This window comes from Meriones unguiculatus, chromosome 5 (genome assembly GCF_030254825.1).
Source record: "Meriones unguiculatus strain TT.TT164.6M chromosome 5, Bangor_MerUng_6.1, whole genome shotgun sequence".
NCBI lineage: Eukaryota > Metazoa > Chordata > Mammalia > Rodentia > Muridae > Meriones > Meriones unguiculatus.
Genome location: NC_083353.1, coordinates 29281979 through 29297590, shown reverse-complemented (window position 1 = coordinate 29297590; position 15612 = coordinate 29281979). Strand labels below are relative to the sequence as shown.

Below are 15612 nucleotides of genomic sequence, written 5' to 3'. Positions count from 1 at the left end.
CCATCACATAACCATGGACTTAAAAACAAGAAAACAAAATAAATTGTGACAAAACTTAACAATAGATCATCCAGGAGTGACCCGTGCTAGACAAGTGTGGGATTTCATTCTGAGAGTCAAGTAGACACCATCCCATAGAAGGCCAGAGTGCACACGTCAGCATCACTTACTTCTTTATCCTTTCGCCAAAGGAAGCCACTTCATCTAGGATATTCTGGACACTGATACAGACTTCCTGGATAGCATAGATTTTATTCATAAATCCTTTTTTTTCACCATCCTAAAATGCAATAAAAAGAAAGAAATTCTGAATGAGTAAAAGGTATGTATTGGTTCTTGCCTTTTTTTTTTTTTTAATGGATATTTGGAGCTCGTAAAAATTTCAGGAAAAACGACATGAGGAGGAATGTACCAGATGGCTGCAATTCCAGAAACTTGAATTCTATTGCCCTTACACTGATGAACAGAAGCATGGAGGTAGAGCTAGTTTTGGTATGCAGATATGAGAGGAAGAATTGCCAAACTTGACACAAGACCCATTTAGCAAACCCAGTCTCTCTCCTCATAAGCAACCTCTCTGTCTTTGAACATGGTTCCCTGGCACTTACTGTGTAACTGAGAGTGGCTTTGAACGCTTGATCCTCTTCTATGCTCCTGAGTGCTAGGACTACAAGCATGTGCTATTACACCACACTCAGGCTTATGTGGCACTGGAGATCAAATCCAGGGCTTTGATCATAGAAGCCAAGCACTCTAGGAACTGAACACGAACCCAGCCTCAAAGCCGGTTTCTTGACCCCACCACCTATACACCTTAGCTGGGTCTCCACATATGTCCTTGAACATTTTGTTTTCTATTTTCTATTGAACCAAGGAACTTTTGAAGAACCCTATCACTGAACTGTATCTCCAGACTTGACTGAACAAATCCTTCAATGGCGTAAAATACTGGGTACAAACAAGAATACCTAAGAGCAGTAAAAACTGATAAAACAAACAAACAAGCAAAAAAACTAGTACTGAGATGCAGTAACTGGACACTCCTAGATAAGATACACCTAATCTTCAAAACAATGCTCAGATAGTCTACGGTTGCACATGCTGGTAGCCAAAGTTCTAATACCTCCTTTTTTTGTATATACTTCAACCAGAATCTTGAAATCAAGAAATGCTTGTATACTAGGGAATGAGTGGGAGGGGATTAAGTATAACACGCCCTGTGCATGGTGTGAACCTAGAAAAATGTGCATATTTTATAATTTTAGCTCCAAAGGAAGAAATAGTGGTGGCCTTTCACGATAGAATTCAGCTTGGTAGCCTAGCATCACAGACACTTGCCTAGGTTGTTTGGTGGAGACCATCCAACCCGGATTCCATGACTCCATTTCTCCATGCCAGCTTGAATGTCTATGGAAATATAGATCCAATTTCATTACTTTAACTTCTTTTGAACACTTGCAGACTGTGCCAGAACACTTGAGACCTCATGTGGCAGTTAGTGCTTGCTGAAAGCAGCCAGGAAGCTAAGATAATAATGTCATGTTGCACATTTATATACTAAATTTCACTTTAGAAGAGTCCTAACACTGTATTGTGAGTACTTGGCCAGGGCTGGCATTCTGCCGTTCTGCCACCTAGAAACCAAGGACAAATGGATCACGGGTGCAAAGGCTCCCTCCAAGGACTTCACAGTACCCTGGGACCAAGGCCATGTAGGCCAACTTTATAACTTGATCATAATTGCAGATACCAATCAGAGTTCTTATTTCAAATTTAATTTCAATAGAAGAATCTTCTACATTAGTCATTGTAGTGGCTTGAATAGGAATGGCCCCATAGACTCATGTGCTTGAATGGCTGGCCCCTGAAGAGCAGCACTATTAGGAGGTGTGGCCTTATTGGAGAAAGTGTGTTACTGTGGAGGGGGGCTTTGAGGCTACATATGCTCAGGCTCCACCCAATGTGGAACAGTCTCTCCTTGCTGCTTGTGGATTAAGATATAGAACTCTTGGCTCCCTCTCCAGGGCCATGTGTACCTGGACACCACCATGCTTCCCACCATGACGACAAGGGACTAAACCTCTGAAACTTAAGCCAGCCCCAATTGAATGTTTTTCCTTATAAGAGTTGCCTGGGTCATGGTGTCTTCACAGCGATGAAATACTAATTAAAACGGTTGTCTTATGCCAAAGAAGATTGTCAAGGGAGGTAGATAAGGGATACTCTAAGCCCCAAAATATAGGAAGTAATTCCATACCCAGCATTCTCCACTGTATTCAAAAGTCACCCTTCACTGACCACGACACACCAAGATGCATCAATTTCTTATGTATTCTCCCTCTTCATTTTACAAAACAAAATATTAATTCCACCCAGGCAATCTTATATAATTGTACATTTTAGATAAAATGAATAACCAATGGCTTTCTGGTTGTTTTGATAACTGCAAAATTGGCCTGATCCTTAGTATCAGTTGACTTATTTTATGTCTATGAAGCAAAGTGCTCTTATAGATTATCTATTCTGTATGTAGAAAAAAAAATCAACACAGAACAAATAAACAAAAACAAAACTCTGCAGGACTGGAGTGTACGCCAGTGGTAGACTGCTTAGCACATCTCTAGCCCCAGTCTCCAGCCCCAGAAAAGAAAAATAAGCTGCAGGCGGTGCGTGTAGGGAAAGCTCCTCTGAGCATAAGGTTCTTGCTCAGGGCCATGTGCTGTTTCTTTCACGATAACAACAAAGTACTTTGATATAACCTCAAAAAATTATGAAAACAAATATGGCCACATTATACAGTAGAATATTGGGAGGGGGTTGGTTGAATGTACATATTTATTGCAATTTCAACCAAATCTTTGTGTTTGGAGAAGACAGAAATGGAGAGAATTTGATAACGTGCTTCTAAATTTGCTTGGAAGATAAATATGTAACTGTAGTCAAGACATTTCTATAAAAGGGGACAATCATGAGAAAGCATTTTGTAGACCACATGCTTAATTAAAATGAAACATGAATACTGAGAAAAAGGTATATATAAGGCATCATGCTGGATGCACGTTTGTAATCTCAGCACTCAGGATCTGGAGGCAGTATGACCAAGAGTTCAAGGCCAGACTGGGCTACTCGAGATACTGTCTCCAAAAAGTAGGGCAGGGTTTCATCATATAGAAGGAATTTGTGAATGAGCAATTTAGTTGCCTATTTATGGAAAACAGTTGATGGAAAACTATGCTAAACTCTCAACTCCATTAGGTAGTCTAAGTCTACATCAATCTTTACCTCAAATATATTCTAAACTAATTTTTAAAGCTAAACGCTGTAAGTAAATTATAAAGACAATATAGATATTTACTTACATTGGTAGGAAAGAATTTTCTAAAAACAAGCATTAAAAATGCCAGGAGGCTGAGTGTGGGGGAAAGACTAGAAGGAGAAGAGGAACGGGAAACTGCAGTCTGGTTGTAAAGTTAATTAATTAATCAGCTAATTAATTAATTAATTAAAATAAAATACTTTCTTAAAAATTTTATCTCATTTTCAAAAATAATATCAAATCAGTAAATATTTACATATCCAGTATTAATTACTAGTGCTCCACAACCGTAGGCTAAACACTCACATTTTACCAGGAGAGCACGGCCCACTGAATCAACTAAGCCGAGAGCATAGGGGCTCACAGAGAGGGAGCCTGCAAGGATCTATACCAGGTCCTCTGTGTATATATCATGGCTTGGCGTTCTTGTGGAACTCCTAACTGTGGGAGCAGAGGTGTCTCTGACTCTTCTGTCTATTTAGGGGACTCTTTTTCTCCTTTAGTTGCCTTGTCCAGCTTTGATATGAGGACTCTTGCCTTACTGTGTTATATTTTGTTTTGCTGTGTTTAGTCGTCTCTTGGAGGCCTGCTCTCCTCTGCTGGGAGATGGAGGGGGAGTGGATGTGGGGGTTGGGGAGATGAGGGAGGAGGGGGGAGGAGTAGAGAGGTGGAAAAATGCTCAGGATGTGTTGCATGAGATAAGAGGTTGTAAGAAAAAGTATCGTTTACTAAAGAATGCTAAAATTAGATTGAAACTATTGCATAAACCTGATTTTTTTTTTTTTTTAGAGAGTATGAACATGGTTGCCTTACAAAACCTACCATTGTACCTCATGTGAAAGGGTTGTGTTTCCACTGAGTTTTATTTCCCAAGAAGATTTCTTGGGAAATCTTCATTTCCCAAGAAGATTTCTTTGGCTTTAAAAGGAAAGATTCGTTTGTTTGTAAAGAGTGATGTGATCATCCTTGGACTAGTAAAATACTTAATTTGGTGTTGTAAAAAACAAACAAACAAACAAACAAAAAAAGCAAGCATTAAAAAAACCGACAGAAAAAAATTGATAGCAGTGATTTCATAACATTAAAAACTGTGCCAAAAGTCACCGTAATTTTAAAACTTTCAGGTTGAGATACAGCCTGTGCTATAGTGTGTCCTAAGCATGTGTGAATCTTTGGCCTTTGAGCTACAGCACTATCAAAAAGAGGTTTTAAAGACTAGCTAGGTAAAACAATAGCAACAAATACTCCAGTTGACAGTATGATATTCTCAGTGTGCTCATGCAATAAGCTCCTGTAAATATTTCTGTTGCAGTCTTGTTATAAAATTAACAAAAAAAAAATCATTAACACATTGAATAGGACTATCTATTTTGGCAACCACAAAACATGAAAATTTTAATGATGAAATGCTTATGGCCTACTTCAAAAAAGTGAAAAATTAAAATGATACATAAAAATTTTCAATGAAATTAACATTTTATATTTAAAAGTCCCCCTCCCAATATTGAAGAAAGAAAGAAGAAAAAGGGAAGTTAGAATTATTCACAGGGCATGATTTTACTTTGGCTTTAGGTAATTTTGAAAAAAAAAAAAAAAAAAGAGACAGACACATGTTCAGTGAGTACTATTCAGTGCTTCTCATATACCCAACCCAACCCTCATAACCAGCTTTAGTATCCTTTCACTACTCTTAGAAACTGCGGCTCCAGAGAACCGTCAGGGTCAGGCTGGTGCTGGAACAAGCCAGTGTCAGTGGCTTCTTCTTCCTGTTAGAGAGATTTCAATTCCTCTCTAAAGCTTCAATAGGATAAGCAAGTGGGAAAAAGGAAATATTTACTTGTATGACCCTAACTAGCCTTAAGGCTCATTATGCAGCTAAATTCTTCAGCAAGAAACTGCAATCCAGAAGTTTCCCTCAAGGGTAGGAAGGGAGGATGTGTGAGGAATCTCAGAATTACCATAAATGACATGCTAGAGTAGAGGATCCTCAGCAAGGAGAGCTGTCACCTAGGCCACTACAGCGGCAATTTAAAATAGTTACTTTAAAAATTCAATTCTTGAATAAGATTCTTAAAAAATTGGCTCATACAATTTCTTTGTTTTTCTCTCACTTTGATCTCACTGCCACTCCCATGCCACTGTCATCAGAAGACAAAATAAGATAGGCTTGCCTCAAAGTTGGTAAAGTTTGGGGAAGCAAATACATTGGGGTAAAAATGTTTATTGCACAATCTCTTTCATCAGATTCTATATTCCTTCACTGTGGTCTCCAGCCAATGAAGTAATTACTCTTTATATATAGTATATGACCCAAAACTGTAATGGGTAATGAAATTGCTCTATGTTGCATTCCAATATTTCACACTTTCCCCCTAATGTTCAATACTTTATTAGTAGGGAATAAATTGGTACATTTCTTTTATTGTCATTTTTGCTTTCTTTTATAAGTCAGTTTGGATGAAAGAAATACCACAGAGTAGTTAATCATCCAAAGGCTCAGTAGTGACATTGGTTTAAAAATGATTAATATTTCTTTTCAACATGTAAAAAAAAGTTACTTGTAGAAAACACTGAACCTGATAGAAGTGGAGAACAGTCTTGAATGCATTGGCACAGAAGATAACTTCCTGAACAGAACACCAATCATGTAGACATTAAGATCAACAATTAATAACTGAGACCTCATAAAACTGAAAATATTTTGTAAGGCAAAGGACACCATCAAAAGGACAAAATGGCAGCCTACAGAACAGGAAAAGATCATTACCAATCCCCCATCTAACAGGGGACTAATAAAAAAAACTCAAGGAGCTGGACATTGACACACCAAATAATCCAATTAAAAAGTGGAGTACAGAACTAAACAGAGAATTCTCAACAGAAGAATCTCATAAAGATGAAAGGCACTTAGTGAAATCTCCTATATCCTCAGCCATCAGGAAATTGCAAATCAAAATGACTCTGAAATTTCATCTTACACCTCTCAGATGAGCTGAGATCAAAGACACAAGTAACAGTAAGGAGGCAGAGCAAAGAGAACACTCCTCCATTGCTGGTGGGAGTGAAAACATATACAACCACTTTGGAAATCAGTCTGGAGCTTTCTCAGAAAATTGGGAATAGTGTTACCTGAGGACCCAGCTATACCACTCCTGAGCATATACCCAAAAAATGTTCCACCATTCCACAAGGATATTTACTCAATTATATTCACAATAGCTTTTTTCTAATAGTCAGAAACTGGAAACAACCTAGATGTCCCTCAACTGAAGGATAGATAAGTAAACGGTAACATCATAAAACTTGCAGATAAATGGATGGAGCTAGAAAAGATCATCCTGAGTGAGGTAACCCAGACCCTGAAAAACAAACATGGAATGTACTCACTTAGAAGTGGATTAGCCATAAAGATTACTTTTTAGGCCAAAATTGTGCTATAATCCACAGACCAAAGAAACTAAGTAACAAAGAGAGTTTAGGAGGTGGTGGGGAGTCACATGACTCTCACAGAGCAGGAAAAACAGAATAGACATTGCAGGTGCATGGGGAGAGGGGACTGGATGGGAACAGGAGGATTAGTTGTGGGGAGGACAGGAGAGAGTACTGGGAGAGAAAACTGGAATGAGGGGTGCATCCCGGGGATAAGCTAAAAGCCCAAGGCAATGGAAACTCCCAGAAATCTATAAGGGTGACACTAGCTAAGACTTAGCAACGGGGGTTACAGAGCCTAAACCAAGCAAGACTTCCAATGAAGTGACTGGGACACCAACTCAGCCGCAAAACCTGCAACCAACAAATTTTCCTGCGTACAAGATGTGCTGAGGTAAAAGGTAGAACAGGAATTGTAGGAGTGGGCAACCATGACTGGTCCATGTGGAGACCCAGGCCCATTCCTGAGAGCCAGGGACCAGAGGCTGGATAGTTCAGAAACCCACAACAGAACTAAATATGAATGGCGCAAAAAGAAAAAAAAAAGTCAATTAAATGATTACTAATCATATTCTGCTATACTCATAGATTGGTGCCTAGTTCAATTGTCATCAGAGAGGTTTCACCCAGCAACTGATGGAAATAGATGCTGAGACCCACAACCAAATATTAGGCGGAGTTTGGGGAATCCTGCAGAAGAAGGGGAGGAAGGACTGTAGGAGCCAGAGGAGCCAAGCACACCACAAGCAAACCCACAGAATCAACTAACCTGGGTCCAGAGGGGCTCATGGAGACAGAACTGCCAACCAGGAAGGCTTCATGGGTTTGACCAGGCCCTTCCCATATATGTTAGTTGTGTGGTTTGATCTTCTCGGGGGGCCCCTAACAGCAGGGGCAGGAGCTGTCTCTGACTTTGTTGCCTGCTTTTGAAGCCCCTTCCTCTTACTAGATCCCTTTGTCTAGCCTTAATAGAAGAGGTATGTCTATTCTGACTGCAACTTGACATCCATTGAGGTGGCCCTTTTCTGAAGAGAAACAGAGGATGAAAGGATGGGGGAGTGGAGGAAGGGGAGAGGGACTGGGAAGAGAGGAGGGAAGAAAACTGGGGTCAGAATGTAAAAGAAAATTAAAACAATAAAAAGGAAAACTGTTTATAACTATAAATTTTAAATTGTATAACCATTTAGATTCTATGTAATTAAATTAAATATAATTTTTTATTACAGAACTTTACAGCCTGATCCTAGCCCCCTACCTCTTCTCCTCCCAGTCCCACCCTCATACCCCTCTCCTTCCATTCTCTCCTCTTCTTCTCAGAGAAGGGGAGGCCCCCAAGGGGTATCAAGCCTCCTGATACCTCAAGTCTCAGCAGGACGAGGTAGTCCCGTTGGGGAAAGGGATCCAGTGGCAGGCAACAGAGTCGGAGACAGTCCCTACTCCCATTATTCGCTGACCGCGCTGCACATCTGCTACAGATGTCGGGATTCGAGGCCCAGTTCCTGCATGCGCTTTGGTTTGTGCTCCAGTCTCTGTGAGCCTCCATCTAATTTTTAATGTTTGTTTATCAGATTCAAGTTGTCCACAAAACATCAATGACTGCAAAACTTGACTCTTGATTCTCTAATATTTTCTTAGTTTACTATCACATGTTCTAACAAAAAATTCATGAGATTCTTCTCCAAAAGTAGCTACTTCTTGGCTTTGAGAATTTAAGAAAAACTGGAAGGCCAACCAAAGACTCAAAAGGAGCACTTATTTATATATGGACTTTGCAAGCACAATGACAGATTGCCCCACTTCCTCCTTCCTTTGGTCTTGATCTGGATGAGAACAGGAAGCCAAAGTGATAGGCATCAGGCGTGTGAGCTCTAAGTCTCACTCCTCATGTTGAACCACCATCTCGCTTCAGTCATTGACGCATCTAGGGATCTGCCAATGTGGCAGTTGCCAGCCTTACTGACATCATAGATGGTCTATCTAGGGAACACCTGTGCCATTCTGACCATAGCAGATGTAGAATGCTTGTTCCAGATATTGCTATTACAAAATTGACTGGGCTTGAGACAGTGTTTGTCTTGAACTGAAAAAGAGGTTCATTTATTTTTTACCTTTCTAGAATAAGTATCTGTTCTTCTTTGCTGCTGCTTTTTCTGACACAAAGTAACCTTATTTTTTTTTTTTCAGGACAATGTGATATTAAAGATTATTGTATTCAGACAAGAACATCACCTGTACTGCACAATATAAATGGACTTTTGGATACAAAGCAGTACTCTAAGCTTCCTGATGGAATCCAGGAGGGAAACCAAAAAAAAAAAAAAAAAAAAAAAGGAAAGGGAAAAGGTTGTTAATAAAACTAAAAGAAATATGAAAAAGGGAAAGGCTAAAAGATCAAAGAAAAGAGAAGAAGGTAATCTTATGCCAGGATAACAAACATAAAACATAACTCTGCCCCCAGACCAGGGCACATGGTCATACTGTTCTTTGAGGAAAATATACAGATTTGAGACACTTCATTTAAAAGCTGGTTTTAGTCGACTTTTTCTTCTCCTTCAAAGTTTTGCTGTTTCCCCGTGGCACAAACACATTACAAAGGCTGAGATTTGCTAAGACATAACTAGTTTATCATGGAACTCTGTAGACGAACACGGAGTCCAGGCATTTGGAATGTGTTTATGTTTTGTCCAATCCATATTCTATGCTAAGGACAGTTTGCTCTTCCCCCCTTTCCACAGTACTTTAGTAAGATGTGATTGAGTTTTGTGCCTCTGATCTATTGAAACTGTATTGGTTAGCACATATAAAGATTGCGTAGAGACATCAAAAAAGGGATCAGATATTTTTTCTCTGCCAACATTTTCTTCTTTTTCAGATATAGAAAACTATATTTCAGCCCAAAATCTAGAATACTGATTTCACAGAGAGCAGCTTGGCAACTCGAAGTCCCTTGGCGACTGAATCTTAGTTAAGTGTCTTCCCCGATTCCTACCACACCGAGTCTTACCCGCTTTGCTTGTGCCTGGGTCTTTTCTTGATATTTGTCTCAAGGCCAGGAGCTCCCTGTTGAGACTGGGCAGACCTCAGGCGTGTTTAAGGTTAGGAGGGGGAGCAGTGATGATTTCACACGCAGAACTTTTCTCTTCAGAGATAAACAGCGGGTATGCTCTACTCACTCTTGCTCAGGCCCCTAAATGTGCTCACTAAACATTTTTGTCCAAAGCCTCCCAAATATAGCAGTTCTCAAAAACTATATTTCAGGCATTTATGGAGAAATAATTAAATATGATAATACATGTAAAGTTCCTGTACAATCATGGCAGAAACAAAACATCTATAAATAACTAGTGTTTGTAGTACTATGAATTAAAAAAATAATTCAAATTACTTTTATTCTTTTTGGCTGATGTTTAAAAAAATTGAATTGTTATAGCAAATTTTTGACTGCAGGAGTATTTATTAATTTCTTTCTTTATCTTTCTTTCTTTTTCCTTTCTTTCTCTTTCTTTCTTTCTTTCTTTCTTTCTTTCTTTCTTTCTTTCTTTCTTTCTTTCCTTTTGCTCCAGGTAACTTATTGTTCGCCTGTCAGATCCCATGTTAGAAAATGATTCTTTGCAATTTACACTGAGAAGATCTTTTCCTCCCCTTCTAGCTCAACAGAGGCTTTGTGTTCTGTTTGGCTTTTGGTTTACTTTTTTATTAAATTAATTAATTTTAAATTTTTACTTTACACCTTAATTGTACTTTCCCGCCCTTTGGTTTACTTTTTTACTGTGCCAGAATAAATATCCGTATTTCTTTGCTGCTGTTGTACCCTCTGACACAAAGTAGCCTTATGCTTTTCACAACAGTTTGTAACAACACTGTTCTCCATTTGTATGTAATAGAAAGATTATTGTAAAGCAACAGACATTCAGACAAAAACCTCACATGTGCAGCACAACATGAAATGGACTTTTAGACATTTGACAGTGCTCTAAACTTTATGATGGAACCCATGAGGGGAAAAAAAGAAAGAGGAAAGGGAAAAGGGTGTTAATAGAACCAAAAGAAAGGAGAAAGAGAAGAATGAGAAGGCTTTGGAGAACAGGCCCAGGAAACAGGAGAATGAGCAGGGACCTCAGAAGATGACTTGGATCAGAAAGAAAATGACACCAAAGCAGAAGATTTCTAACCATGGAACCTCCAATTTAAAATATTTTTGAAAGTCTGCACATAAAATATTTACCTAATAAATGAAGACAAAACTTACTGGAAGTACACAAGGATGAGTGCCTGTTGTCAGGGAGGTAACCTAAAGCCAGACTCTGCTGGGTAGGTCCCTCATCACCGAGATTTTGAGGGACACTTAACAGGCTTTCGGGCACTTGAAAGTTCATTCAGAACTACATGCCAACATCAAAGCCTTCAATTCTTCTCCTTGTCATCAGGCAGGCCGCACACCTTCTCCTGAACCTTTCACCTTAGCTGCCATGAGCCTTTGGCCCATGTCCTACCTTCAAGACTTGGAATGAACAGAAAGGCCAAGGGGCCTGTCTTTAGGCCAAATAACAGATGCCAAATAACCAAGTGGGAAATAAGGATCAATGACTACTTTTGCCCCTAAGTGCTGAAAGAAGAATCTGTGTGCCCATGGGGTTTTCTATAAAGTCCAGATGAACAGAATGAGGAAAGCTTTTGAGAACATGAAAACCCAGACACTGCCCTCCTCAAACCTCCTTTGAGAGAGAGAGAGAGAGAGAGAGAGATAAAATCTTAAAAGCCTTTTTGCTTACACATTGCCATTTTAAAGCTAAGGTACAGAAGGCTGGGACTGAACATTTGCCTTCAATGCCTGAGGCCCTAGGTTCAATCCCCAGTACCCTGTATCCCAAACCCCACCACCAAAGTTAGGAAAAAGTCAATTGATTATTATTATTATTATTATTATTATTATTATTATTATTATTATTTTAATGGGATGGACATTGGAAGTAGGAGAAAAAAAGAAACAAGACAGGAGCTTACCACAAAGGGCCTCAGAAAGACTCCACCTAGCAGGGTATCAAAGGAGATGCTGAGACACATAACCAAACCTTTGGCAGAGTGCAGGGAATCATATGAAAGAAGGGGGAATTAGTAAGACGTGGAGAGGATAGGAGCTCCACAAGGACCAAATATATCTGGGTCCAGGGGTCTTTTTCTGAGACTGATTCTCCAACCGAGGACCATACATGGATATAACCCAGAACCCCTGCTCAGATGTAGCCCATGGTAGCTCAGTATCCAAGTGGGTTCCCTAGTAAGGGGAGCCGAGACTGTCTCTGACATGAACTCAGTGGCCGGTTCTTTGATCACCTCCTCCCACCCCTAAGGGAGGAATAGCCTTGCTAGGCCACAGAGGAAGACATTGTAGCCAGTCCTGATGAGATCTAATAAGCTAGGGTCAGATGGAAGGGGAGGAGGACTTGGAGAGGGGCTTGGAAGGACATGAGGGAGAGATTAGAAGGGAATGAGGGAGAGGACTACAGCTGGGATACAAAGTAAATAATCTGTAATTAATTTAAAAAAATAAAAATTTCATTAAAAAAAGAAAAAAGTCAGTTATAAAATAGCAAGGGCTCTGAGGTTATGGACAGCTGCTCTCAGAGAACTTCACAGTTAGGTGGAAACTGCCCTGCTCTTTCTAACATTTCAGTGATAAAGACAGATTGTGGCTGAATCTAAATAGCTGATGCTGATCAGAGTTTTTTCCTTTATTTTTTTCTTTTATTGCTTGAGCATTTCATACATGCAAATAATGTTTCAATCAAATAAACCTTTACTCCCTTCCCTACAATTCCTCTCCTATTTCCCAATCGCTTCTCCCACTCAGTTCTGTGTGTTATGTCTTTCTTGTAGGACACAGAGTCTATTTCCTGCTGCCAGTGGTGCCTGGGTAGTGCACCAGGGACCACATGCAGAAAACTGCCACTTCCTCTGCCAGAAGCCATCAGTTGCTGTAGCTCCTCAGCTCTGGGAGATGCTTCATGAGTCCTTTCCCCGTTCGTGCTGAGGTTCTGGTGTGCTTGATGCTGGGCATGACGTGTGTGCAATCACAGCCACTGTGAGCCCACATGTGTGCAACTGCAGTGCCCAGAACACACTCTGGCCGTGGTCATCACTACCTATGGCTCTCCCCATCTTTCTACCCCTCTCTGCAGTGATCTCTGAGTCTTCGGAGTAGGAAATGTGGTCTGGGCCTCCCACCTAGGGATGAGTACCCCACAGCCTCTTATTGGTATACATTGACTAGCTGTAGATCTGTGTTAATTGCCAGCTACTGCAAGTGACAGAGGAGGAAACCTACAACATACACATACCCCCACACAATCACATACACATAAACACAGACACTCACACATATACATACACACATACAGACACATACACTCAAACACATTCACACACATACACACATATATAACACACACAGACTTACACACATACATCCCTCCACACTCAGACATACATACACACACTCACATACACTCACACTCATACACACACGCCACACACACCATACACACACACACAGATTAAAAAAAAAACAATAAATGCTAAAGCTTCCATCCAATTTCATAAAAAAACCACTTTTTCTCCCACAAGCCATTATTTTATGTTTGTATCTTATAGACTTCCTGGTGTTCTTAACCATAGCCCCTCAGGGCTAGCAGAAGCAGTCCCATTCTCCACTCACAGAGGCTGAGGGGCTCTGGCTTGAAGTCTTACCTTGCCACAGTCTTTGCTACTGCCAGATGTGTGTGTTCTCACCTGAGAGTTGGGGTTTGAGAAATGGCTCCTGAATGGAGAACTCATCTGTTTACAATATTCCTCACCTGCTGAAAGTTGTGTGTTCTCCACAGGCCACTGGTCACACTCATGCAAGACACACACCATTTATCATGTGGATCACATGATTTTATCAGTCAGTGCTAATGCAAGTCAGACATCGCATTAGAGCCAGTAATTTGTTCAGCAGGCCTAGTGGCTGAATTAGGAACAGAGTTCTTTAATCTTGAACAGATAAGCTCTGCTTTGTACCGGTTTTGCTTTGTTCTGTTTTGCTTCTCTTACGTGCTGCTGGGAATGGAACCGGGGCTCCATGCATGCTAGGCTGGAAGTGCCCACCAGTCACAGTCCCGGATGTTCAGCCCAGATCTCGTGAGAGAAGGATTCCCCTTTCAATAGGTGAGAGGGTTCACATACATGCACATACATGCACAGAGAGAGAGAGACATGTGATGTGGGGCACTCTCTTCTCAATAGTTATAAAGAAATGAAAACAATCATATTTTTAAGACCTTATAACTTCTAAAGCCTTTGAATTTCATTTCCCACTCAAGATGGCAGGAGCAAGTGTCTGTCCTATTTTACAGATTAGGAGAGTGCGGGTGAGAAGAGCTAAGATGTTACTACTAGTTGAAAATAATCTCTAGCAATGTCTCAGAATTCAAACTGGGCTTCTTTGCGGCCACTGTTAAAAAGTCACGAGTCACATATGGTGTTTCTCACCATATTGTTTCACATCTTTAAACTTGGCTCTTCCTTAAAACTAATGTTAAGTTCTAATCAAATTATGCGAGAAAGAAATCATGTTAGTATTGTAAAAACAATGAATGCTCTTTGTGACATCTCCAAACATAAGTAAGAATTACTTTGTGAAATCCAGAGGCTATTTTTCTTTACAAATATTTTACAAGACAAACTTCTACCTTTTTGAAAAAGCACATCTGTTATAAATTACTCCCTTACAGAGAGAGAGCCACCATCCGTCCTCCTGTCTGAGCTTAAAAGAGATTTGTTGACATGTTCTAAGGCCCAGTGTAGACAAAACAGCACAGGAAAGAGGATGCAGTCAGCAGCACCAGGGCTTGGCTCTGCTTAAACTAATTCCACATGCCCCATGAGCTATTAGCTGCTCTTTATTTCCTGCTCTAAAGATTCATAGTGAAAATAATATGGGGTAAAGAAAAGCTGCACTTATTATTTTTTCCCAACAAGATGCTGTGTTAGCAAATAGAACATATGAGCCACCTTCAGCAAACCAAGGTCCTTAATAACCCATTTTTCAAACACTACTGGTATTTCCTTTCCAAACAAAGATGGACTGTGACTGGAATCAATTTTATCATTTGTATGGTTACAATTGCCAAGTTTCTGGAAATAATCGCCATTTAAATACTGGATAATATTTTTTTATATGAAGCCAACAACAGCTTTATTGCTATTTCATTTCCATGATTTTTTTTCTGTGTGTTTTTAGTGTTCTGAGAATATGATGTCTTTGGGTAGGAGAATGTCTTAAGAAAAAAACAGGAAAGAGGCAATGTTGAAGTAGTGTTAATGGCCTGACTTGAATCCACTAAACAGGGAAAATTAACATCAGGGAATAGTGATTTCCTCTACCCAGTTTAGGGCTTTAGGCCTTTTCCTCTTCAATTTTCTACAACCATCATTACTGGCATAATATGGAGAACTGAAACAGGAACAGAACTGAGAATTTCTAAGATCCTAGAGATGGCCAGTCGTAGGCTGCAGCAGAAACAGTGGCGGTGCAGACGAAGCTCGAGGCAGAGCGGGGAGAGCTAGGCCGTCTTTCTCTATTGATGCCATATGTGGCACACACCTGAGTGAGAGCCCAGAGCTCTGGAGGTCCCTGCTGATCCATGGGGCAGGCCTGCTCCCCAAACCTTTTCTTACAGCAGCGTAAATCATGAGAACAGGCTCACTCTGAGCTTGGAATTCATAAGAGCACCGAAGGCTCACTTTGTTTATTTAATAGCAACATTTTTGTTTCCCTCACTTGTGTAAATAATGGTCTGTAATTGACTCAGGGGTGGGTCATGGGC

At 40.1% G+C, this 15612-nt stretch overlaps 1 protein-coding gene across 5 annotated transcripts in view; it reads right to left on the bottom strand.

The window, feature by feature from the left end:
- Mctp1 (multiple C2 and transmembrane domain containing 1) overlaps positions 1 to 15612 on the bottom strand; it is a 564452-nt gene that overhangs the window by 12273 nt on the left and 536567 nt on the right. For all 5 annotated transcript variants that reach the window (XM_060383587.1, XM_060383590.1, XM_060383588.1 and 2 more), the window contains one exon: positions 171 to 280. In XM_060383587.1, coding sequence (XP_060239570.1) covers positions 171 to 280 — 110 coding nt within the window. The remainder of the gene's footprint in view (positions 1 to 170; positions 281 to 15612) is intronic.